This window comes from Hyperoodon ampullatus (assembly GCF_949752795.1).
Source record: "Hyperoodon ampullatus genome assembly, chromosome: 4".
Taxonomy (NCBI): domain Eukaryota; kingdom Metazoa; phylum Chordata; class Mammalia; order Artiodactyla; family Ziphiidae; genus Hyperoodon; species Hyperoodon ampullatus.
Window position 1 is genome coordinate 52,350,930 of NC_136917.1, and position 26,173 is coordinate 52,377,102.

The 26,173-nt window shown below is 45.2% G+C and overlaps 1 protein-coding gene across 3 annotated transcripts in view; it reads right to left on the bottom strand.

Annotated features, from left to right (window-relative positions):
- Positions 1–5,204: 5,204 nt before the first annotated feature.
- The window catches only part of SH3RF2 (SH3 domain containing ring finger 2), a gene marked incomplete at its 5' end in the record, with an annotated part of 137,681 nt that continues 116,712 nt past the window's right edge, over positions 5,205–26,173 (bottom strand). For 2 of the 3 annotated variants that reach the window (XM_079704082.1, XM_079704080.1), the window contains 3 exons: positions 19,287–19,618; positions 21,823–22,181; positions 25,508–25,740. In XM_079704082.1, the coding sequence (XP_079560208.1) occupies positions 19,355–19,618; positions 21,823–22,181; positions 25,508–25,740 (856 nt within the window). In that variant the 3' untranslated portion in view covers positions 19,287–19,354. Of the gene's footprint in view, positions 5,400–19,286; positions 19,619–21,822; positions 22,182–25,507; positions 25,741–26,173 lie in introns of those variants that run through there. The other variant, XM_079704081.1, reaches the window with a different exon arrangement.

Genomic DNA, 26,173 nt, shown 5'->3' on the forward strand with positions numbered 1-26,173 from the left:
TTTACAATGTTGGGTTCGTTTCAGGTGTACAGCAAAGTGAATCAGTTAGCAACTGGACTGGGCCCTAATTATCACTGTAATGCAGGAGCACTGTCCTTCCCTTGTCCTGACTCCTTCAGTCCTGACTGGCATATAGGAGAAAGTCTCAGCTTGTTGCTGATCATGAACAGCTCTCCAGCATTTGTAAATCTTCAGCCCCAGATTCAAAGCCTTAGGTGGGCCACTGTTAGAGGTTGAACTATGGCCCCCACCAACCCCTTCCCACAAAAGAGCTACTGAAGTCCTGACTCCTCGTATATGTGAATGTGACCTTATTTGGAAATAGTCTTGCAGATGTAATTAAGATGAAGTCATTAGGGTGGGCCCTAATCCAACATGACTGCTGTCCTTACAAGAAGAGGAGAAGAGGGCTTCCCTGGTGGCGCAGTGGTTGAGAGTCCGCCTGCCGATGCCCCGGTCCGGGAAGATCCCACATGCCGCAGAGCAGCTGGGCCCGTGAGCCATGGCCGCTGAGCCTGCGCGTCCGGAGCCTGTGCTCCGCAACGGGAGAGGCCACAACAGTGAGAGGCCTGCATACCGCAAAAGAAAAAAAAAAAAAAAAAAGAACAGGAGAAGAGACACAGAGGTAGACACACAGTGGGAAGACAGCCATGTGAAGATGGAGGCAGAGATTGGGGTGATGCTGCCACAAACCAAGGAATGCCGGGGCTACCTGAAGCTGGAAGAGACAAGGGAAGATCCTCTCCTAGAGGTTTTGGAGGGAGCACTACCCTGGCAGCATCTTGATTGTGGACTTCCGGCCTCCAGAACTGTGAGAGAATAAGTTTCTGTTGTTTTAAGCCACCCAGTGTGTGGTACTTTGTTACCACAGCAGCCCTAGGAAGCTAATTCACCAACCATGTACCATGGGAATAGAATACTTTTGTTCTTGTTAGCGTGGCAGCACAGAGCAATGCTGAGGAGCTTGGGGTCTGAAGCTGAACTGCCTCCTTCATTTACTAATTGTGTAACTACAGGCAAATTTGCTAATCTGTCAGTACCTCAGTTTCCTCCTCTGTAAAATGACAGTACTGTCTTCATAGGGTTGTGAGTATTTTAACAAGTCAAGGCACTTAGCACAATGGCTGGGAAGGAGCAAGGACTTGGTAAATATCAGCTATTATTACTATTTACTGTTACCTTATATTTGCTGCAAATGATATAATTTTCCATTTACAGTTGGATTATAAAGTTTTCTATCAAGTTTTAGGTTAAAATTGAGTTAATTAAAAGAAGAACATTAGGTAAATAATAATATAATTGGTTGGTGGATAGGGCAAACATTATGAAGGTGGTAAAACATGAATTGAGTGCTTGTATTGCCAGGCACTGTTCAAAGCACTCTACTTGTTTTAAGACATTTCATCCTTAACATCCCTCAGGAAGGAGCTATTACAGCTCCATTTTCCAGACAAGAACCTGAGTCACCGAGAGGTTAAGTAACTTGCCCAAGGCTACACAGCTGGTAAGTGACAGGCAGTCAGGCTATTGAGGCTGTGCTACTAACTCCTGCACTAAGCAAGCAGAGAAAGTTTCTGGCTAAGAGGCCTTCTTGGGCCCTCGTGGTTGCACAAACCGGAGTTTGCTCTAGGGAGGTGAACTCAACCTGGTGAGTGTTGAGGGGAAGTGTCACTCACCTCTGCACTCAGCCATCCCCACTGAAACTAAGCAATTCCTGTCTGATGAAGGACTCCTCTCAGCCCTCCTTTTGGATGTCCAGGGCAGCTGCCAGGGGCCAAAGCTCTTTGGGAACAATAAAATGCTCAATGTTGACATTTAATACATGATAAAGGACTCCCTGCTCCAAGCCAGCTACTGAAAACACCAGGCCTGAGGGACGGGTGTATTAAGTGAAAATAAACCTCTTTTATTGTTCAATGCAAAAACACATATTGTGCTTCACAAGCTTACAGCTGGGAACAATATGCATTTTTGGCAAAGGAGACTTGGGTGACCTCTCCACTCTCACACGATGACCCCTCACTGTGTGAAGAGTAGATGGCATTTCACACAGCGGCTACTGTCCCAGAGCTTCTCTTGGCTGTGGTCAGAGGTGCAAGCGAACCTCTCCAGCAAGGGAGCTCCCTTTTCCCCTTTGCTTCTTCTGATCAGTCTCGGTGGTAGAGCAAACTTAACACTTCTTTAGAGCCACAGACCCAAACAAATAAAACTCTGGGCTCTGAAGGCATTGAGTCTGCCAATGAATCACGGAATATCAGAGAATTAATATGTGGATGGTTCTTTGAAAACGGATGGTGGAGAGTGGTCCTGAAGAAAGGTGGCTTAGGGCCACGACTTCTAGTTTCCCTTAGAACATGTCAAGTCCATGAAGAAAGAACTTAACAAAAATATGTACTTGCTTCCCAGCAGAAAAGTTATCCAACGCCCAGTGCTTAAGTGAGAGACAATAAATTTGATCTTAAACTTCCCGTTTCCTCAGACTTACAAGAAGCTCTCAGTGGTACAAAGTTGAGTTACCCAACAGTGGAGGCTTCTCTGTGTTTTTCTTCTCACTAGAAAATTCCTTTTGGTTTTCCAGGATGCAAAATGTGGGACGGATCTCTGATGACTCCATGTGGGCAAACAATACCAACACATATGCAACAGACATTTCAAAGTAATCCATTCAGATTATTATAAATTACAAAACCAGAAAACAAACAAATGAAACCCCACCAAACCTTTTGGCTTTACAGTGCAATATACTAATGAAGAATAAGATGCCAGCCCTGGAACTCTAGTTTTTGGAACGAAGATATGAAAAGTGTCCACTGCCCTATAAAATAATTTTTATATGTTTATATATTTTACATATCTAAGGTTTTTTTATACAGTAGTTGATAATGACTAACATGTTATATATACCCTTTTTATAAACATTATTCACATACCTATTGCATCATAAAGATTGTCTTTTGGTCTATTAAAAACATTGTACTGAAAAAAGAAGCAGAGACACAAGAGTCTATAGATTTTCTGCTGATATTTCCATGGAGGAGTGAATTTTTCTCCACTTTCATTTTCTCTTTCCTCCATTTTCCCCCTAAACAACACCCTCTCCCCCTGACCCAGCGTGCAATAATAAGAAGCAACAATTCGAGAAGATGAAACTCAGACTTTATGGTTAGCAGACTATTCTCCGGTGCATTTCTGGGCTGACCTCATTCTAAGCACTCTACTTCATCCTTGGCTGCATTCCCACCACCTCCAGCACTTTTTGACCCACGACAATTTGGAATATATGTGCTGGAGCTCACAGTCTGGAGATGAAAACTTTAGCAAATGGGGGAGCTTTTCTTATGCTTCTGAGTTTGGGTGGGAACAAATCATAGTCTTCATTTTGTGCTTTAGAAAAAAATATTTTGTTTATTTGGCTAAGCAGTTTCAAAGGAAATCTAAATCTTCATAAAACCCTCCATGAAACTATAAGACATGGAAAGTTCTCAGAGAAGAAAAAACAGCAAGTGTGAAAATTAGGAGTGGTGGTTTCCTGTTATTCTAAATGTGAGAGGGGGAAGCCAGTCTAAGAAGAAGAAAGTCTGAGCGAGAGGGCCTTGGGGACAAAGCTATAATTAGCCAATGTGGTCTAATGGTTTCTGGGCATTAAAAGTTGTATTGTTGCCCCATCCCCACCCAGCTTATACAACTTGCTTTTGTGTGGACAGCTTGCCTATACCTAACCTTTCTGTATATCACCTATAAATCTAAAATTCCTTCCAACTCTGACACTCTATGACTTTGCCCTGGCAAGTGAAGTCTTTGAAACGTATCTATAGGTGGGTTGTAAGGCCTCATGATTGTAACAAGTAGATGGCAGAATCTGAAGGCAGCATCTCTCTATTCATTGCTCCTGAGGAGCCAGCCAAACCCGAATTCATCCCAGAGGAAATGGAACCAACATTTAGTCACAGTAGTTCAGAGAAAAGGGGTGACTGACAATTGGCAGTACCATCATGGACCACATGTAAGAAGGAGATGTTGTCACTGCATTGGCCTTTCTGTGGTCTCAGCATACCTCTTGCTTCTCACTCACCTCTTGGCAGATAAAGCCAATGCTATGGGGCTTTTTGTTGCCTATTATCAACTTCCCCTGGGGTTAACCAAGAGAAGGCTATGATTAAGAAGTTCATTAAGTTAGTCATCCCATTAAGACACAGATGCCAGTTTGAGCCCTACAAGTGACAGCTTCACACAGAGGAACACATTTCTGTAACCACAAAATACAGTCCTTACTCAGCTCATGGTTTGGCTTGGCTCCTTACCAGCAGGGCTGGATGAAAGACTGGGGATGCTTCAGTGCAAAATTATGATACTGAACTTCAAAACCATCTATCAATACATATCCAAATCATGCTGCATTCCTGTCATTGTCTTTGATAATCAAGGTGGCATGTGCTTTTAGAAATGAAACTCCTATCGATGTCTTAAGATGGGGGAGAAGATGAAAACACATGGCTCAAAGAGTCTGGGGGTATTTGTGCGTTTCATTTATCTGTACAATCTCTCTCATATTTTAAATTATAGTTTTTTGAAAAAATAGGGGTAGAATATGTTCTTTTGACTTCTTTAAGATGACTTATTTCTGAACAAAAAAGCCTGCATGGTTATAACTGATTTTTATATCTTTAGACTTGAAATAGCACTGCAGTCTGTGGCATCTCTCTTATAACATCATGCATGTTTCTTGTCTGAGATTATTTATGTACTAAGTCCTTATTTCCTTGATTGGTATATTCTAACAAGAACCCTCTGGATCAGAAAGTATCAGGGTGGAAAGACAGAACGGAATTGGAGTGGAAAAAAATGTGGATGTGGTGGAGTGATGCAGGGTGCACAGTCAGGGGAGGGAGTGAAGGCTGGGACATTGTGAAGAAGCACTAGCCTCTCTGGCTTGAACATCTGAGAGGAGAATATTATGCCATTCCCTGTTCTGCTCTAAATCTGAGCTGGAGCAATAGGCCAGACACAGTGTTGGGAGGCATTTGATGTCCAGTCTTTTCATTTGTCAGTTAGGTGCCAAGGTGTGAGAAATTGGCAAGACAAAGTTTGGCTTTGACAGCAGAACAGAATAACGGGAGGGCCAGAAGTCTGGTGTAACCTGTAGCAGCATGTAACTCACGTGCTATTCTCCAACCTGGCCCGCCACCCATTGATACTGTGGGAAGACAGATTGCTTTTTCTCGTATTACCCTGCTGTCTTGGAGGCCAGCCTACTGGTATTCCTGTACCATCCCTGATGTCCAAGGAGTATCACATGGTCCACAGCTCTGTACCGAGTGGTTTCCATTCAAGCAGACGATTTGCTCTCTTCAGTATCCGGTTATTGCTAGCTCCTCCGGGGAAGATTTCCAAGGCGGGGTCTGTGAAGGTGAAAAGGATTTCAGAAGCTATTGTGTGTGAATGCAGCCTGGTTAGAATTACAGTTCTTTAAAATTCTTAAGTCTTTTGGGCAGGAATTTGTCTTTTCATTTTACAAAAGAGATGTCGTGTCCTCCGTTCGTCATATCGGGAGGTACACACTATCTACTTCCCCATTACTGGGGATGCTAACTTTGATCTTTTGGTTAAGGTGGTTGTCTACCAGCTTTCTTCACTATAAAATTGTTATTTTCCCCTTTGTGATTAATAAGTATCTTTTGAGGAGATACTCTGATACACTAGTTTTAATCCATTGATGACTTTTGCTCGAACCAATTGTTACTGCAGTGGTTGTCAAACTGGGATTTTAAAAAATTCCATCATTCCTTCTACAGTTTTTAGTTGGCCCTCTACTGTAAGGAAGAGCTTTTCCTTCTCCCTCATTTCTTTATATAGTATGGACTCAGGGATTCCTATTTGATTATTTGTAAGGATTATCATCCATTACTGCCAAAAATGAATAATCTGACTCTATTGATGAAGAAATGTCAGACAAAGCCTAATTGAGAGACATTGTATAAAATAAATGACCTATATTCTTTGAAATGCCAGGATCACGGAAGACAATGAATCTTGAGGAACTGTTCCAGATTAAAAGAAACTAAAGAGATATGACAAATGCAATATGTGGTCCTAGATGGGATCCTAGACAAGACAGCAGAATCTGTTTTCTCTGTAAAGGAAAAGAGTAGGACAATTGGATAAGATCAGTAGAGTAGTTAATAGTGCTATATCAATGTTAATTTCCTGATTTTGGTAATTGCATTGTGATTATGTAACACCCTTGTTTTTAGGAAATACACACTGAAATGTTTAGGGGGAAATGGGCACTTGATTTTTAGCTTACTTCCAAATGGTTCAGAAAAATTATATATATTATTTATATTAAATTTTAATTTAATAATTAATTAATATATATGTACATACATATATAAAAGAGAGGATCAAAACAAACATAGTAAAATGTTAATATCTAGGGAACCTATTTCTGAAGGGTATACAGGAATTCCTTGTACTATTTTAGCAACATTTCTAAAAGTCTGAAATTATTTAAAAAATAAAGTTAAAATTCACAAGCCCCCAGAATTTCTCCAGAGCCTCAAATATTTTATTTTTGATTTCCAAACCCAACCTGCATTCCTGTCATCCCCACACATGTAGCCAATGTCCTCCCCCTTCCTGCCTAGCCCCGGGTGCCTTTTCTCTTCCCGAGGCTGAGGATGCTCGGAAGGAAGTGCAGCCAACACTTCCAGCTGCCCCTTGTCCAGGTGAGGGCAGGAGGTTTGGGTGGGCATCACAGGAGCTGGCTGCTCTCTGTGACTTTGCTGCCAGTGCTTGGCTCTTGGCCTTTCTGAGTGCAAATGAAGTCCCAACGGACCATGCTGAAGGGGGACAGGAGAAAGCTAAAAGGATGATGGGAAATTGGTCCAATAACATTGAAAAAGATTTGCTTTCTAAAAGACCCAGGCTCGGAGTTTGTCCACAAGTGAATTCCCATGAAAACCCAGTAAAACAGGAAATAAGTAGGGGAGGGAGTTTTCTATCTCCTGCCCAATGTCTTTCATTTGGAGCCTGATTCCTTTTCTATCCAATGACTCCTGCTGATTTACCAGGCCAGTTTTGTCTTTGGGGAAATTTTTGTGATGATCATAGACAGGTTCATTCTTTGCGGGGTGGCACAGGACAGCTGGGTCTTGCAAGCAAAGTTTATGGGAAGTATCGGTTTTGGGAGTCTGACCAAAACCCACTCTCCAAAGGCAGAAGCATGAATCGTGGCTACAGAGACTAAGTATACTGAAGGAGCCTGAGCTTTCAAGCAGGCAGCCACATCTGGGCTAACAACTGAGCTTCTCTGCGCTCTCAGGGCCTGCCGATGCAAGACAGGACTTATGTGCTCCACTCAGAATAACACAAGTAAGAGCCATTGGAGGCTCCAGGTGGCTGCTTCCTGTTCAACGGGAGAAGCAGGAATGAATAGAAAGCCTGTGATTATGAGGACGCATTCTGCTTCCCATCATGACAATAAGTTACACAGGATTTGGAGCTATGCTGTCTCCATCGTACACCCCCAAACATGGGCAGGAGTTTCAGCCTGCTATTCACAACTTTTTTTTTTTTTTTTTTTTTTTTTTTTGCGGTACGCGGGCCTCTCACTGCTGTGGCCTCTCCCGTTGCAGAGCACAGGCTCCAGACCGGACGCGCAGGCTCAGCGGCCATGGCTCACGGGCCCAGCCGCTCCGCGGCATGTGGGATCTTCCCGGACCGGGGCATGAACCTGTGTCCCCTGCATCGGCAGGTGGACTCTCAACCATTGCGCCACCAGGGAAGCCCTATTCACAACTTTTATCCCTAAAAAGGGAAGACACCTGTGTTAGACATAGTCTGCTTCTCCTCCCTGTGCCTAAGTGGGTACCGGCACTGAGGCTGGGCACCTGCCTTTGGAGATGGGTCAACCCGTTGCTATCACAGGGGGCCTGGAAATGGCTGCTTTGATCTGCACATCAGGCCTGGCATCAGCAGCTGGGGGCATATCCCTCCGAGACTGGAGGCAAGGTGATTTGAGACAACTGCTTCTGGATCTCAAGGGAGTAGTGGTGGTTTGTTAGCTCTTTAACTACCTTTATTGTGATGTAGCATTTCTGAGGGTGAGCACGGGGACAGGGAAGTAATAAGGAAGTAACTGCCAAGGGAAGGCCAGCTGCCATATGAATCTGATCTTTCAGGTTGTGCTAAATGATGTAGAAAGAACTTCAACTCTAAGGTCCACTGACATTTTAATGGACACTCAAAAATCCCATCAGTGGCAGGAGGTGTGAATTTACCTATGGCTGACGTTGTACAGTACTGGGCAGCAGCTCTTATCAGTCCTGTATCTACAGGCCAGGGGTTTTAGGATTAGGCAGGTAATAATGCTTTGCTTATTGAGCACTCAGGGGACAGGTCTGCTTGAAGTAGAAGACCCTGATGTCTGCAGGAAAGCTTTTGTGTCTCATCTTAAATGAGGTGGCAAGCAGCTAGCAGCATCCACTGGAGTCCGATTGCCTGGGTTTATTCCCAAGCTCCACCAAGTCCCAACTGTATGACCCCATGGAAACTATTTAATCTCTCTAGGTCTTAGTTTCTTTACTTGTAAAATGGGCATAGTAATAGTATTTACTTTGTATGGTTGTAGTGAGATTTTAAAATCAGTCAATATAAGTAAAGCACATAAAAGTGTCTGGCACAAGGCAGGGGGTCTGTCTATCATTGTTGACTCAAAAGTATTACTATAAATTAAGAGACCTCTTCAAGGCTATTTATTATGTTCCTGGTTCTTGATTATCTCAAAGAATGGAAAACCCTACAGGTGGATACAGATCATTAAACTGGCTCATGGTCACACTCATTACTGGAGTTTCTTTTGCCTTAAAAACCTGAATAGAGTTCTTAAAATTTTACATCCTAATCCACAAAATGAGGATAACAATAGCTCAGTATTTACTTTATGTGATTGTCATGAGAGGGCCTCTATTATTCTTCCTATTATATAGATGAGAAAATTGAGACTCAGAGAGGTGAAGTGACTTGCTCAAAGTCACAATACTTAAGATCCTGCAGTCCTGGAATGCTAGTGCCTGAGCCAAGCCCCTTGTTTGAGAGGTGAAACGGGGCTGGAGAAAATGGAAGTAACTTGCCTCTAAGCTTGTGGCATCGCCCATAAGTTCATCTTTCCTGTGAAGGTCTTTCTTGGCAGGAAAAAGAGGATTCATTGATTCTCCAATTGTTCATTCAACACATATTGAATGTATGATCAAAAATGTTTGATAAATGAATGAATTTCCTTGGCACTTTGAGCTTGTTCCTCTTTATCTCACTATGCTGCATGTCCGATTCCTTCTCAGTCTTCAAATCTCAGTTGAAATCTCACCTCCTTGGAGAATCCTTTCCCGGCCACCCTACCCAGTGTAGTGCATACCCCCCAGCCATTCTCTGTCCCACCTCTTTGTTTCCTTCATAACATCTGTCGTATAGAAACAATCCTGTGTGTTTAATGGTTTACCATTTACTCCCGTTCATGAAGGCAGGAACATTACTTGCTTTGTTCACTGCTGTTATCTCAACTGTGTGGAACCAAACCTCACACACAGTAGATGCTCAGTCAATATTTGTTGAATGAAAATGAATGAATAAGTGAATGAGGTGACACTGATTTCTACCCAGGAAGAAAACATTCTGTGACTTTAAATGGAGATGGAGTGAGAGCTAGGACTTTGGCCTGGAGCCTCTTGGTCATAATGGCGTGTCCAGCTGGGGATTAACTAATCAGCACATGCATTTTCTGAATTACAAAGTGTGCCAGGGACATTTAATTTCTGTTAATTAGCACCGAGGAGGAGGGGTTGTTATCGAAATCACCAGCCAGCTGGAAGCATGTCCATGTCAGACCTATTTGCAAATCAGAATGGACATTTCATAAACCTTGTCAACCTTGTGAAGCTGCAAGTAAGTCCCCAGAGGGGCAGCACCAAGGTGCTCACCGGCTGCATTCAGGGTCACAGACGACCTTAAACCTCAAACCTTCAACAGATGAGGAGGTGAGGTGATAGGGACAACCAGGAGACAAAAGACTGATGAGGGTTATGGCATGAGATACATTTAAAAATAACTGTCATATTTCCTCAACTCTGGTGCCACTGACCAGCTGATCTGAAAAGCGAAGAGAACAAAGAAGCTGAGATTTCTAGTCTTACAGAGCCAGCCCCACTGCTTCCTTTCTGTGACCTTAGACAAGTGATGTATCCTCAGAGCCTCAGATCTGTTTGATCCATAAATAGGGGACAATAACACCCAACTCATGGGATTGTTGTGAATGTTAAATGAGAAAAGGCATGTAAACAGTCATGATAGCTAACGTCACAGAGCATTTTCTAAGAGCTGGACACTGTGCTAATGACCTCATGCCCATTGTCTCTTTTAATCCCCACCAAACCACTCAAGGAAAGCACAGTTAGAACCTGCATTTTGCAAGCAAGGGGACTAAAGTTTGGGAAGATTAAATGACTTCCCCGTGATCACACAGGGAGGAAACGCAGAGCCTGGATTTGAATCCCGGTCACCTGACTCACTGTGCTTTTAACCACCCTGTAAATGAACCTCTAAGGGGTTAGCTCAGTCCCTGGCATTTAGTAGACGTGTAATGAATGGTAGTTAGAAGGTTCTGTTCTTATTTTAGCATTTCTTCTGATCACCTGCCTTTGTCATGACTGCAGAATTCACTGCTAGGGTCCCTTCTGCACGCCAGCATCTGGCCTATCTGTCTTACTTAATCTTCCCAATGACTCTGTGAAGTGTTGATTATTGTTTTCACTCTTCAGATGAGTAAAGAAAGTCTCAGAGAGGTTAGTTAACTTGGTCCAAGGTCAGACAGCCAAGAAGTGGTGGGGCCAGGATTTGAGCCCAGGGACATGTGATTCCAGAGCCCAGGTGGTTTCCTCTTCATTTCTCCATGCTGCCATCTTTCAGAATCTGTTTCACCTCAGTGGAGCTCTCCTGACAGCTGAAACACTCCATTACTCCCCACTCTTGCTTCTAAGCCTAGCTCTTTCTTGTACTCTGTTTTTGAATTGTGCCTCCATTCCCACTTACAGGTAATAGCTACCATTTATTGAACACTTTGATGTACCCCGTATTACCATCAGAGCTGTACATGCATGATCTCGTTTAATCCTGCTGAGAACCCTATGTGGTGGAGGTTCTGATTCCCATTTTACAGATGAGAAAGCAGGTTTAGGGAGGTGGTGTAACTTTCTCAAGTTGCTTCAGTCATTTGCCAAAGGAAACCTAACTAGTAAGTGACAAACTGGGACCAAACCCCAGATGATTTGGTTCCAAAACCCGTCACCCTAGCTATTATATTGTTTCTCCAATATCTTGTAAAGTTCTAGTGGATTGGGAATATAGCTAGAATAGCTACCCCCAAATCCTTGTTGACTGATGTTTTAAAATTTAGTCCTTTACTGGAGGTCTCCACGAAGAAGGTCCAAACTATCAAATTTGCCGAATCTAAAAAGACTGTAAGCTTAAAAAAGAATTCAATTTATAAATAGAATGTGCAGGATGGAATATTTGGAAATGTGGTTGTCATATCTAAAATTAGCCTTCTGTTCCAAACAGTATGGCGCCTTCTGGCTGTCTGACTGCTCTGTCCTTTGTCATGGAAGCTGGTGCCATCTCTCTCGAGCTGTGACTGACATGTTCTCCTCAGGCAGTGAGGTCCTCCAGCTCTCTCCTAGACAGAGATGGAAAACATCTCCCAAGGAACTGGGTAGGGAAGGTGTAGGGATCCAGGTACAACCCTTTGAAGGTGATATTTGTTTGAATTCCTCTATGGTCCTCCAGGCGTTCTTGCTGTCTCCTTATGTTTTGATTCACGCTTGCTTTTGCTTATTTCTGAGAGTCTCCTGACTGCAAATAGTTCTCACAGTCCTCTCAGATGGTCCAGGGAGTTGTTTTCATGGGAAGGACATTAGGATGGCTCTGGCCTCTAGGACACGTGCGACTGACAGCAGTCACACTCTGACATTGCAAGTGGCCTTCATCAAGTCGGTCGGTCACGCTAGCATTGATTCTAACAGCGTTAACCAAGGATACACAAAATGGCCTTTGTGAATGCATTTTGCCTTTCTCCCTGGGTCTTGGCTGGCATCCGTTTTAGTCCTTACGAGGCTGCAGCTCTTGTCCATCCAGAAGTGACCCTATCTGCATAATTAGCTTGCATCTGTGGGTGTGTATTTACCCCACCCCCACCCCCAAAAGCAATTGCCTTTGAACTTCGGAAAAATACCGGCATGGAACACTGGAAGGTGTCAGCTCTCTGAGCCCTCTTGTTCCCACAGAGAAGATGAAAGTGGGGGTCATTTTGGAAATCATATTCCCCTTCTTCTGGACTCTGTATCCTTTAGAGTGAGGACAGGCAAAACCGGAAGTAAACTCAAGAAGAGGGAGAGATCTAGGGAATGCAAAATAATCATTGTGTTTTGATGTCAATGATCCAGAACCACATTGCAAGCTTTGGTTCTTTTTCAAGTTGCTGGGCTGTGTCTGGCCGCCCTTGCAGCAGGCGTAGATTTGCTTTTTGGATTTCTCTGTACAGAGCACTCTCAGTCACCTTCTTTCCCGCCCCTACTTCTTGGATGATAAGACCCTTGTATGGGTTGGCTAAAGAGTCCATTTGGGTTTTTCTGTTAAGATGTTATGGAAGAACCTGAACGAATTTTTTGGCCAACCCAATACTTTTCTCTGGGAGGGCTTGACCCCCTGAGTTAAACCATTCCCCCACCCCCGTCTCCATCCTCATCCCTGTGGTCTCAGCAGCACACACACATTTGTGCAACCTCTCCAACCTCAACCATGTTATGTGTCTACAGTTGCTATTGAAGAAGAGGGATGTGGTGATTTAAGATTAAGGTTTGGACTTAGAGTCCTAGGTTCTAGTTCTTGTTGCCTTGGACAGGTCATTTGACCTCTGAGTCATAATTCTAATCCCTAAAATGGAATAATAGCAGTACCTGCCTTCATAGGGTTGGGTACGATTGGATGGCATAATGCATATACAGTGCTTGGTACAGAGTAGGTGCTCAGTAAATGGTGACAATTATTGCTGGACGAAGAATCAGTAGTCTCCCTTCCATCTCAAACTAATTATGTGACCTTAATCAAGGCATTGAAACATCTTGAGTCTCAGTTTTTTGATCTGTAGTCTGGGGACAAAATTAACTTTTCTCTGCACTCTTCACGAGATTCTTATAAGAATTTGGTGGTAGCAGCAGCAAGATCTGTTTTAGTTTCAGAAGTTGAGGAGCTACTCTGGTTTTTGCATTTGGCCACCCAGAGGCTCCAGGCAAGGCCCAGAGGAGAGCTAGGTAGAAAACCCTGTACTCAAACAATGTAGGCACAGCCACAACCCATATTTTCTCTATTCAGGAGCAACAAGGTCTCCTAAAACAGCTGTACTTGGAAGAATTCTTATAAAAACCCCTTTAAACTCAAACTTCTCAAAACCAGACATGCTGGTGCATCAAAATCTCAATTCCCAGCAATGAATCAAAGATTTAGAGTCCCAGTGACAGAAGCCAGATGGGAGTTCAAGTATTCAGGCAGGGTATCTATGGCCCCAGGTTGCAATATTTGCTTTGACTAGTGCTTACTGAGTACCTCTATGAGCTGCACTCAGAGTTCCATATGGTACATGATTGGGAAATTTACAGGGAGTGATAAGCATGGAATTCAGGATAGTGATTGTGAAGGAAGTGGGGAGGTGGGGAAGGAAGGAATGGGACTGGGAGAAGCACACAGCAGGTTTCAATTATTTTTTAAAAAGCTAGGTGGTAGGTATATGGTTATTGGTTTTATGATCCTATATATTTCTATAGAACGTTTAATTATAAAAGGGGAGAAAAGCAGAAAGGAGCCCCAAATCCAGAAAAAAGTAATAAGAAACAACATTCTGTGAGGGCCATATGTATTTTTATCTATCCTGGTAACTACTTTATTTCTGTTGCCTCTCATAGAGCCTTGTCCAGAGTACGTGATGAATGAACTGTTGTTGCATGAATGGATGGATGGATGGATGGATGGTTGGATGGGTGAATCCAATGCTCCTCCATCCCATCATCTTTGATCCCACCTCTGCTGCATTCCATTTGTCAAAGTATAGGTCAATAGGCAGAAGGGCTTCCTGGGAACATTTTGTTTCTGCTCTGGTCTAGGACACAATACTATGGCCTGGCCAACAGCAGGTGGCTTTGGTCATCATTTAACATTGCTCTATTTCAAGCAAAACGTCTTTGTGAGATTCATCCTCAGGGACACCAACCTGCTGCAGGGCTCTCTGGAGTTAATTCCTCTGGCTTAGTCTTGCCTGCCAAACACATTCCCCTAGGTGACTGCCTTTCGGGCTCACCTAAGAGGTTTCTGTAGGTGCTAACACTCCTTTCACTTAGCCCAAGGGGGAACTGGAGTCTTTACTCTCAAGACTAAGTAAGAGAAACATCAGTGGCAGCAGCTGCTGCCCCAGGAGCGCCCAGCTTGTTAAGTACTTGCTCCCAGCTGGAGAGGCTTGAGAGGCCCTCGTTATTCTACCTGCTTCAGCTTCTCACTTCCTGGGAAGGGAGTCAGAGGCTGTGGGGCTGCCCATGTGAATAGGGCCCGGGGAGAGGATCAAGATGGAGGCCTGCTCATCTTATTGAAGCAAATGATGTGCTTCCATACCTGCCAACATGATGCCAGAGGAGCTGGGAAGCTGAAGTGCATTACTTATGCCTATGAAACTCTTAGCTGAAAAAGGTAGGTGAACAGGCATGGAAATGCTCATCCTCCAAGTCAGCTCCTTTCCTAAGCTAGGGGCCTGATGAAGGTGCTTGTCGAGGGATGAACAATGGCCAGGGTGGGGGTTGGGAAGAGTGTCAGGTTTGACAGCAGTGCTCTCAACCTCTGGGCCTGATTCTCTATAACAGGGTAACAGTCAAGATATTTAATGATCAGTATGGCATAGGCACTAGCCAATCAGCATGAAGAAGGGCTTTATTGCTGGAGGTCTCAGCTGCAGCTGGCCTTAGCTTTTTAGCTGTTGGATGGGAGAGCGATGGGGAGGACGACATGGAGAAAGGGCCAGGGTGTGGGAGCGGGGAGAGGTCTTGGGGAGCTCAGAGCATCTACTATTCACCTATCAGTACAGGATGATTTCAATATATTAACCAACAGTGAGGTCATACTCCTGCTGAATGTCAGATCCAAATGTTAGCTCTGCTATACCACGTGAGAAAGGTGAATTTGATTCTCATACTTCATGTGCCTCAGAATCCCTTGGGGAGCTTGTTGAAAGCACAGATGCCTAGTCCCCACCTCAAAACTACTGAACGACACCCTGTAGGGCCCTGGATTGGCCCGCTATGCTCCTGAGACCTGTGTGCCTGGATCAGTGGATGTCTGAGGATCCAGCTCTAACTTTCAAGGGGTTTATGATGCCTCTGGGAGATGAAGTCAAGCACACAGTCTCTAGGGGAACACGCCCAGTTCAGGTGCAGGTCGTGTGTGTGAGTGAAGCAGGCTACTGGGGCTGCGTGGCAAATTGAAGAGCACATGTCCGTTTCACGGCAATTGCAGCCCCACCAGATGGCTGCCATTCGGGAGCGCAGGCCTGGTGTGGACGGACCTTCTGAATTGTCAAGGGAAGTTGGAAGTCAGCGAGTCAGCTCTGCATCTCACCAAGTCACAGGTAGGGCGTTGCTTTAAACTTTTCCTGCTACCAAAGCTCTGTGGGAGGGGGAAGTGTGGAGGAGGTGCAGCTGGTCCCGCGTGAGAAGGGAAGGAGACAAGTTTTAAGTGAGGACCTTGATGCTGCTCAAGTCAAGTGTGACTCCACCATCTCCTTAGGTGTGGCCCTCAGAGTCTGTCCTCAGCTGGTTGTGCCCCTCCTTCACGTCTCAGATGTCCCCCCTGCTCTCTGCCCCCGCCCCCAGGAAGAGCCTGCCCTCCACAGCTTTCCTAGCACTGAGGTGTCAGATCTGCTCACGGGGTGAAGGGGCACCTCTTCTAAGGACTCTGAGTCTTAGCTGAGGATGGAATATCTGGCTTCAGACATGAGGTGCTAGGGATCCAACTGGGATCCCGGGAATGTTCCACAAAGGAGTAGATTCCTCTGTACTTAGGTACAAGAGAACTTGGCTTGATCGCTACGTTTAAACCCATTGCCAAATGCTTCTTTCCCTGCTTGGGCACCCTTTCTCCCACCCCTTTGTCTGCCTGACTCTTCCTTGCCCTTCAGGACTCAGACTGTGTTGTGACTTCCATGACTAGGCTACTTGGTCTCTTTTTAGCACCACATCCCCGGACAGGCCCTTGTTTTAGGTTTTCTTCACCTGGAATTTCGATGGTCTGCTTCCTTAAAAACATTCAAGGCTAACATTTATCAGGTGTTCACTATGTGCCAGCACGGTTCCAGTCACTTTATTACCTCAGTTAACCCTCACAATAGCCCAGTGAGGTTGGCACTATTATCGTTCCTATTTAAGAAGACAAGGCTCAGACAGGTTAAGTAACTTGCCCAGCATCACATAGCTAGCATGTGGTAAGTGAAGATTTGGACCCAGTCTTTGTGCAGCAGAGCCTGCAATTGTAACCACTGCATTATGCCACCTCCTTGCAGTTTGAAGTCAGTGGCCTGACATCAAGGATGGTCTCTTGGTTCATGTAGCATAGTCCCTAGTTAGGCTCTGAAGTTAGATAGCTTGAACTCAGGGTGAGGGCAGCTATCAAACTCGCTCTGTCACTGTCTGTGGTTACCCTTCAAGTCTCAGTGTCCTTGGCTCTATAATGAGGACAATTGTACTTGCCTTATAGGGTTATGGTGGACGTTATAGGAGAGGATGTATCTCTTGTTCTCATTGCAGTACCCAGCTCATAGGAATATCTGAAACATGGTGGTAGAATAAATCATGGGCAGTGCCCAGTGAGTTCAACTTGTACTGCCCCTTTCAAATCCTCATATGACTCCACAGAGATGGGATTTGGTTTGGGAGGGAGTGAGTCTGAGGCGGGGCATGGGGGAAGAAGGCTGGATGGAATGGGGATGGCCAGCCTCTGGCGTTGTTTACATTTCTCAGAGAGGTTACTCTATAGAGATCGTGGACAATGGGAAGACTATTCTGTTTCACTTGGAGGGTATGGAATGTATCTGCATTATGCCCAAACAACCTGCTTTTCAGCCACAACAGTTTAAAATTAACTGGCTCCATTGCTACTGAGGCACAGACTAAATGTTTGGTTGGCTGGGCATGCCATGTATCTGCCACTCTGGGTGTAGATTGCGAAACTCATTAACTCACCGAGAGTGCTTTTTGGGGTAAATACGAGGTGTAAGTACTCATATTTTGACAAATCATACAATGCCTGCCTGTCTTTATGACTTTTCCCCATTTCTCCATCTGGATTACTATATTCAGCTCATTGAGTCATGCAGTTGGGCCTGACAATTCTGTGGAATAGACATGGGTCACCATCACACAGAAACACCAGGGCATGTGACCACATTGGCTCTACCAACCCCAAAGGTCTGACACAGGTGCAGTATTCCTTGGCAGGATTGTGGTTTTGTTTTTGTTTTATTAAGGTCTAGAAAAGTCTTGACAATTCAGTTTGCCAAGTGTGTGGTTGGTACATAAAATATGGATGTTTTTAATCCCAGGATCTTCAAGAACTGTCCAGGGAGAAGGTCTAATTAGAGCTGCCTTTTTTTTTTTTTAAATGACATCCAGGCTTAGTAGCAAATGGCATTTATGCACTAAAGTGCCCACATTGATGGGCGTGCAATAAATGTTAAATCACAACAATTAAGTTAAATGAGAATTAATGATTTGTCTTACAGCATTGCCTCCACTCCCTGGGATGCTCTTTTACCCCCGTTTACAAGGCTTTGCCTGGCTGGTCCCACTCACTTCAGTCCCATCTTAGTAGGTGGGGTCACCTACTTTTGCAGACTCCATCCTTCTTTCCCCACCTGTCAGGAATGTCAAGGCTGCTCTCCTACTCTTTTATCTTCTTCCCTGACACTTCCCCTAATCCTCTTTCTCTCTCACTCTCATCACCTCCCCACTCTCTCCTCCATATTTTCTTCACTCTCCCTTTCTCCTCCTTCTTACCCACTTTTCCTCTCCAACCTTATTTATCCAGTCCCTTTTTTTTTTTTTTTTGCGGTACGCGGGCCTCTCACCGCTGTGGCCTCTCCCGTTGCGGAGCACAGGCTCCGGACGCGCAGGCCCAGCGGCCATGGCTCACGGGCCCAGCCGCTCCGCGGCATGTGGGGTCCTCCTGGACCGGGGCACGAACCCGTGTCCCCTGCATCGGCAGGCGGACTCTCAACCACTGCGCCACCAGGGAAGCCCTATCCAGTCCCTTTTTATAGAAACTTTCCTCTAGAAGGCATCCCCAAGCCAGCCGTGGATTGGCATCTCCTCAATGACATTGTTGCCCTATTCTGCACCCTGGTGAAACAGCTGGTCTGCCCCAAATAGAAGAAATCAGTGAAAGTAAAGACTGTTGCAAGGCAAACAGAATGTATATTTAAACTCAACCCCCTTACCAAGTTGTTTCTAAGCATGCTGTGTTTTCTTGGGGAAGTCAGACTAGAGCCAGGATGAATGAATTGTCTGTAACACCATACAAGACCCTCTCCACAAGTACGAGATTCCTGCTTATCTATCATGTAGGATTATATGTGGGCAAACAGATTGAGAAGCTTAAAGTATGACAGTAGTCAGCTTTCTCTCTGACCTTGTTTGGAGCAAAGCCAGGAAGCTGACTCTCTTTGGTTTAGAGGGTTCCTGGAATTTTCAAAGTATCCGTCTCACACCCTTCCCAGAAACTCTCCCTTGGCAGCCAGGATTATGACTTGATGGAGGGACAAAGATATGGTGGCTACTAGTGGCTGGTGTCTAGGTCCCAGAAGATGGCAGAAGCTGTTCTAAGATGTTGAGGTCAAAGAAGTAATGCCAGCATTCCACCATTGTGACATCCCTGGCTGAAGCCCCTTTTATAACATCATAGAAATTCTACACAGAACCCAGAGGATGAGAGGCTGCACACTCCATGCTGGGGAATAGAGTGGGCAGGATGAGCTCCCATTCCTTGGTCTGGGTAGTGGCCTTGCTACATCGAATCATTATGTTTGGAAGGTCACCTGGTCTATCTTCCCAGCCAGGGCAGGAATCCCCACTCCCACCTGTCCTTTCCTGGAGGTAAAATGGGCAGAACAAGGACCAATGCTCGAGTCCCCAAAGAATGGCAGGACGCCCTCAGTGGAGGCATACTGTATTTAAATGCAATTCACCTCTTTGGGGTCTAGGAAAAGCCACCTGTAGATTCATTTGCTGGGAAACACGGTCTGTGTGGCCGAGGCAGTGGGCGCTGGGGTCATGATTTTGCTAAAGGTTGACTTCCTCCGGAGGTCTGTCTGCTGTCCAGAATGGCAGCCGCTTCGGTGGGCGAATAGGACGGTCATCTCTGGGCTCAAGGGGGCTGCTTCAGGCTGGGACCCCTTCGGGCTGGTTGGTTGTTCAGGCTTCCCAGAGGTGTGATGTTTGGCCGGAGGAGGGCTGTAATTCTGAAATCTCACGGTTTTGACTTGCTGTAAGACAGAGGAGAGCAAAGGGACACAGGTGAGTGGGAGACCTGTGCTATTTCCCCCTGGGACTTGGTTCATGCTGTTTCTCTACACTTGTCCCTCCCTGGAATGCCTCATTCACGTGTTCATCCAGCAACTACTTGTGTCTGTCATGAGTGTCGACCATGCATCACCACTCTGTCAGGTGCTGTGAAGCCAAGAGTGAACAAAACCGCCTTGACAAATGACAATGATAACCAGTGCCACCGCGGGGGAAGCAGAAGATGCTAAAGAATGTGGAGGAGTATCCAACTGAAGCTGGAATGGGCCTTGTCAGAGAAGGCCTCTTAGAGGCAGAGTTATTTCAGTCGAGAACAGAAGAACGACTGGGAACTAGCTACGAGAAATAGGGGGGACAAACACCTACCTGAGAATAGGGTCCTTCACCTCCCCTCTCTCCTTTCCACCTGCCAGTAAGGCCTCCCTGCTGTCTCCATCCAGACAGTTCCTTCATAAACCCTCAGAGCAGAGTTAGCCAACTGGACACTGCTGACTGAATATAGTCTGCAGAAAATCTGGGAGTTTGATTTAGTTGCTAACACATAAAGATTGGGAGATGCATATAAAAATCAGCATTTTACATGTCCCTTAAGATAATCAAAGTGCAGGCACACTGGGGCCTGTGCCCCATTCTGGCAGCAATTGGCTGGAGCTGATTAGCAGGCCCCGCTTTATGTGGGAGTCAATGATCCGATGTTTGCATAAGCCCTTCCTCTCTCCCTTCTTTCCTAGCCTGGTATAGATCTTGTATATTAGGTTTTACTTTGGCCATTCCCTATCTTAGAGCTTAATAAAGTGTTCTGTGCTACTGCTCAGAAATCTTTTTTTTTTTTTTTCCCTGTGAAATTCAATCCCAATGTCTTGGGATTGAAAGGTGAGTGGGAGACCAAATGTCTTCCAAATGAAGACATCCAAATGTCTTCATACTTTTGACCCTTACATGTCCAGAAGACATCTGGGCACTTACTAAACACAGTTTGAGGGCTGCATCTAATGGCTTGGGGGTAACTGACAAGTGGGGTCTGGAAAACTTTGAATTATTTGAATACCGTAGTTCAGAAGAAGAACTCTCAACATTTAAATCAGTTAACACTAACTTTTTCCAAATGCCCTTCCCTGCAAGCTTAGAGCTTAACATTAAGAGCGTGAGTTTTTGTGTCAGATCTCGATTCTACTCCAGACACTCATGTGTGTCAGCTGTGTGCTTTTGGGTAATGTACTTTAACTCCATAAGCCTTCATGTCCTCATTTTTAAATGAGGAAGACAATAATAATTATAGCTACATCAGAAGGTTGTTGTCAGAATTAAATGAGATAGGACATGTGAAGTACTCAGCACAGTGCCTGCTAGGTCGTTAGCATTCAGTAAATGCTTAACAAAGAGGAGGAAACCACACCATCTTTCCATTTGGAGGGAAATGGGTGATGGTAGTGATGGTGATGTTGGTGGTGATGGTGGTGGTGTGATGTTCAATACACTAACAGATAACAGTCACCTAATTTCCTTCACGTCACCTCCTCCATCCCTGCCTCAAGGATATTGTTGAGAACATAACACTTTTACAAAAACTCTTATGACTTCTAGTGGGAAAAGCCCTAGAACCGATAACCAATAACTGCAAAGGTCCCGATAACACTTGTTGGAGTAGTTATAACTCAGTGTGACCTTACTAAATCACTTACCTTCTCCTGTGCCTCAGTTGCCTCTTCTATACTGTGAACAAGTACGTATCAAGCCCTATGTAAGTACTTTACTCATTTAACTCCAATCCTATGAGGCTATTACTCTTCTTACCGCCATTTTACAGATTAGGCAAAAGAGTCTCAGAAAGGTGAAGTGTTTTAACCAGAGTCACCAGCTAGCAAGCAGCACAGCTGGAATTCAAATCAAGATTGTGTCTGATGCCAAAGCCGTGTTTTTTCCAAGTTGCCTCTGGGCCTCGAAAGAAGGACGTATAAAATCTTCTGGAAGCATAAAGGAGATTCAGTAACATGTCTGGGGAGGGTGCGGGTGATGTGAGGATATGGAAGGGGGGTTGTGTGTGAGGATTCTTTGGAGGCTGCAATTTTGATTCCTCGTCCATTTACGGTGAAATCTCAGGAGCTGGGATACTGTGCAAAGTTAGGGGTCTAAAGAATCAGGCCCCCCTAATGTCACCTACTCCTACCTTTTCGCTGCCATTTCTTGAGTTCTCTGGTTTCACCAGGATGGATGGCGGGGCAGATGCAGGCAGTTTTGGTAGAGGCTCACTCCTGACGGGGATTTCTTTGCCTTCCATGATGAGGGAGCTGGCCGCTGAGTGGATCCTGGTGTCGCTGCCCCTGCTGACGCACGTGAGGGCAGGCTCCCCCGTGGCAGTGGGCTTGGGTCCCATCTCCGCCACCACTGCTGAGGCTGAGGAGGGGGCCCCCTGTGGCTGGTAGAATTGGAACTGCTGAGGCCGGACGACCATGGTGGGGCTGCGTCTGAGGGAGCCCACTACGAAGGTGGGGACCCCTGACTGGATGGGTCTCTGCAGGGATCCATCTGGGGAATTGTATGACAGAGATATCAGCAATGGGGCAGCTGACAGCAGCTTGGGTGGGAGCTGGGTAAGCAGTGTGTCCTGATAGCCCAGAATAGTTAAGTGCTTTCCCAATTTGACTGTGCTCACATTCTCCCAGGGTCTTTCAAAGGTGACCTTATTCTTTTTTTAGTGCTGTTTGCTGATGCTGGCAGCAAATGACTGGCTAGGCGAATACTGGGGGTGGGGTGGCGTCAGAAGGTATATCACCTCTATTTGTCCTCTCCCTCTCTCTCTCTGACTCTCTCTGTCACACACACACACACACACACACACACACACACACACACACACACACACACACTCACACTCCTACTTTCTCCCTCCAGGCCTTTAAGATGGAAAGTGAAGAAGACAGTCCTAAAGAGAGAGCTTCGCAGTGAGAAATAAACATAAAGGCATGGAGACCAAAGAGGAAACAAAAGCAGAGACAAAGAAAGAGACAGCAGAAATTGAGACACGCAAGAGAGAGTCAATGGAGGGGCATGAGTGGGAGGGAGAGAGGGCAGGAGAGAGGGCAGAGGACTCCAACCAGCTACTTAAAGAAAATTCTGATGGAAGCTTTAGGCCTGTGGTGGTGGGACCTTTGCTTTTCATCGGGTCTGCAGGGAAGAAGGGTGAGCGGGATTTAGGGACTATGTGTACCAGGCAAACGTGACAGCAGCTGGAAGCAAATTTGGAAAGGTTATTCCCAAGTTAGGGATGTGAGCGGATGAGCTTTGTGAAGTCCCATGACACAGGCTCTGGAATCAGATCTTCTCCCAGGGAGCCAGGAGCACATCAGTCACATCATCTCCCTGCTCCTCGGTCCCCTGGTTGTAAACTGGAGCTAAAAACAGCACCTCATGGCCTGGGGTGAGGATTACACTTTATGATGTGTGCAAAATGTTAGGATAGTGCCTGGAACATCATAAATGCCCCATATTTTAAAACTTTTTTTGTGTGTTTTTAGGTAAAGGAGAAGCAAACTCTAAAAATGCACGGTCCAGGAGTTTGGTTTTGCCCCTTCCGTTTCCCTGAGCTCTTTTTTTTTTTTTTTTAAACTGAGATAGTCCTCCCTCAGTAAAAGGAAGCCATTCCTTCCCCTCAAATTCTCTGGAAGACAGGAGATCCCCATCCTTTGAGCATATGTCCTGTGGGTGACCTGGAGAATAATCGAGAGTTCATTGTGCTCTGTGGGGGGCAGTGGGGGAGACACCCTGAGAAGCATTGTGGGCTATTTCTTCATAAGGGTCTCCCAGAATTTAGAGCTATAGGTTACATCCAGCAGAGATGTTAGTTCTTTGTGACACTCTATGGACACGTGTGTGAATCAAAGTCATCTGGGTCCAGCACAGAAGGCCTGAGCCAAGGCCATGTTCTGTGTCATGACTCTTTATCAAGCCGGGTGTGAACATGAAGAGCAGACGCTCACTGTAACACCGCTGGCGTTCTCAGCTGCCACCGGCAACCCAGCCACCACTTACATAAGTCTGACCTTTCCATGTCAATGTCTATTTTTCCACTGACAGCCCTGTGAGATGCATACAGTCAATTCTCTGTCATTTCTCTTTGCTTTGGGGAGATTGATAGCTTGACCATCCTCACCTTGGGAAAAGGGAGAGAGAGAAAGCCTCTGGGACCTAGGAAGGTCAAAGCCACACTAGGCAGACCTGTCCTTAGGCTCTTGGAAATGGGTGAAAAATCAGTTTACCGCCTTATCTACTTATCTTGTCGGGTTCCTAATTTCCAAGAGATTTCATGCTTTCTTATTACATGTGCATATAATGCAAGTGGTCAAAACTCCAAGCCAATCAAGATCTATACAAAGATAGAGAGAGAGTGTCCGAAAGGAAGTGTGAACAGTTGCCGAGGGGCTGTTCTCCTCGGTATTCAGAAGTGGTCTAGACTATGTGAACATTTCAATGCGAGTCAAGTGAATTACATTCACATTCTGGAGGGACCCAGCATGATCTGCTTAGCTGCAGTAGCAATATTGATACTGATAAAATGCTATACTATAAAAATAGCTAACATTTCTCGAGAGCTTATTATGTGCCAGGCACTGGGCTATTAGTCTTAAATGAATTATTTAAGGCCCTGATGAGTTAGGTACTATTTTTATTTTCATTTTGCAAATGAGAAAACTGAAGGCTGAAGCGGTCAGTAACTTGTCTGAGCCTGTTGTGGTGGGATAACTTATTGCATGTGTGCTTTGTGGGGAGAAGGTGGAGGAGAGGGTGAGGAGGAAGGCACCATTGGCTAGAATTAAGAAACAGTGGTGGGATTGGTGGTCAAGCAGATGATCAGAAAGCACTGAGAAAGGGTAGAACTAAGATAATTGCTTTAATTGTCTTGGGGCACTAATTGCTTTAATGTCTGTGTGGCATACTGTCCCACATGTGAATCTTTTGCTCTGACTAGTACTGCATTTTCACCTTTAATCATTTTTTAAGATAGCAGGAGGGATGGCAGAGCCCAGTTTAAGTCAGGGGATGTAGAACAAATCAAGTTGACTTTGCTTGGCTTGTTGTCTTCTTCTAGAGAGGTGTATGAATATAGAGGCTTGATGTTTTATAGAACAATGGGTTTCAACCACTTTTTTAGAACCCCTGAAAATGAAGCCTTATGCAGAAATTCAATATATTAGGAGATAAAAGCATGGCTTTGAAGATGAAGGAGCTATGTAATTGCCGTGTGTGCAATGTGGATGTTACATAAAAATAAAACCAAGGTGCAGAACAGTGTACTAAGATTACAAGGTATGTATGTACATGGATGAGAACTTGGGACTGGGGGGGAAGGATATGAAGGAGACATTTGTACAATATAATGTACTTTTGTACAATATAATTCTTTTACCTTGTGCATATATTAGTTAAACAAAGTGGGATTCAGGGGCTCTTAGCAATGACTCCTCTTTTCCTCTTCCCCTTGTTTCCCTTTCGGCACCTCCTGAGGGGTTCCGTGGAGCACAGTTTAAGAAGCATTGATCCAGCAAGTGCCTTAGTTGTCCTGTCTTAATAAGAACCAGCATCCACCTTGGCCATGCTCTAATTACATGTTGGCACTCAGGGCTGGTATCATCCCAATCAGTCAGCGTGCGTGTATGAAGTGACTGAGGGCGGGGACCTTGAGTTCATGTGGCTTCATCTGATAAAACAACGCAGTATTTGGGAAGTGTAAAGCAACCTTCACAGAGGCTTGTTTTAAAGCCAAGATCCTTGTTTTTGCAAAAAGCACTCTGTTTGCCAGTGTGAGATCCCCCCATCCCCTAGCTCTAGGCACCTACCTCTCTGCCACCACTTACTCTTTCTCATGCTGCTCCGCCCTTTGCGGAGGGAGCCCTGCCCCAGGGTCCCCAGACCGGCCAGGTTCCGCACGGGGTTGACTATGGCTGTGGGCACGAAGACGGACTTGAAGGGCCGGTTCTGCCGGGGATCAGCTTCTGAAATGCTGCCTTGGGAGGACACAGAGGAGGTGGATAACGTCCATGTGGTGTAGAGAGCAGAGCTCCGGGAGTCTGGCACACTAGATGTCTTTCTGGTTATGCAAATTTTTTTTTTTTTTTTTTTTTGGGAAAGAGAAGAAATAGAGAAAGAAAAGTTTCCGTCAAGTGTCCTGTTTAAAAAAAAAACGGTCAGCTCCTAACTGTATAGCACATGTGGTCCCTCTTCATCGTATTCCTACCCATACATACATCATATACATATATATATATATGTTTATACTTGTCTTCAACACAGGCTTAACTATGGAGGCCTCAGCTTCCACACCTGGATAACTGTGTGGGCATGCTGAGGGAGGGGAGAGGGTCTCATACTGAGGCCTGGTGGAACTAGAAGACTTGAATATCTTCATCTTTCACTCCAGCTCTGATCACTCTTCACCCCGTGTCCCTTCAGCCCTCAGTTCAGAGCACAAGATCTTGTATGTGTTCATTTCGCTTTGCAGGGGCGATTTCTTGTTTCTCAGT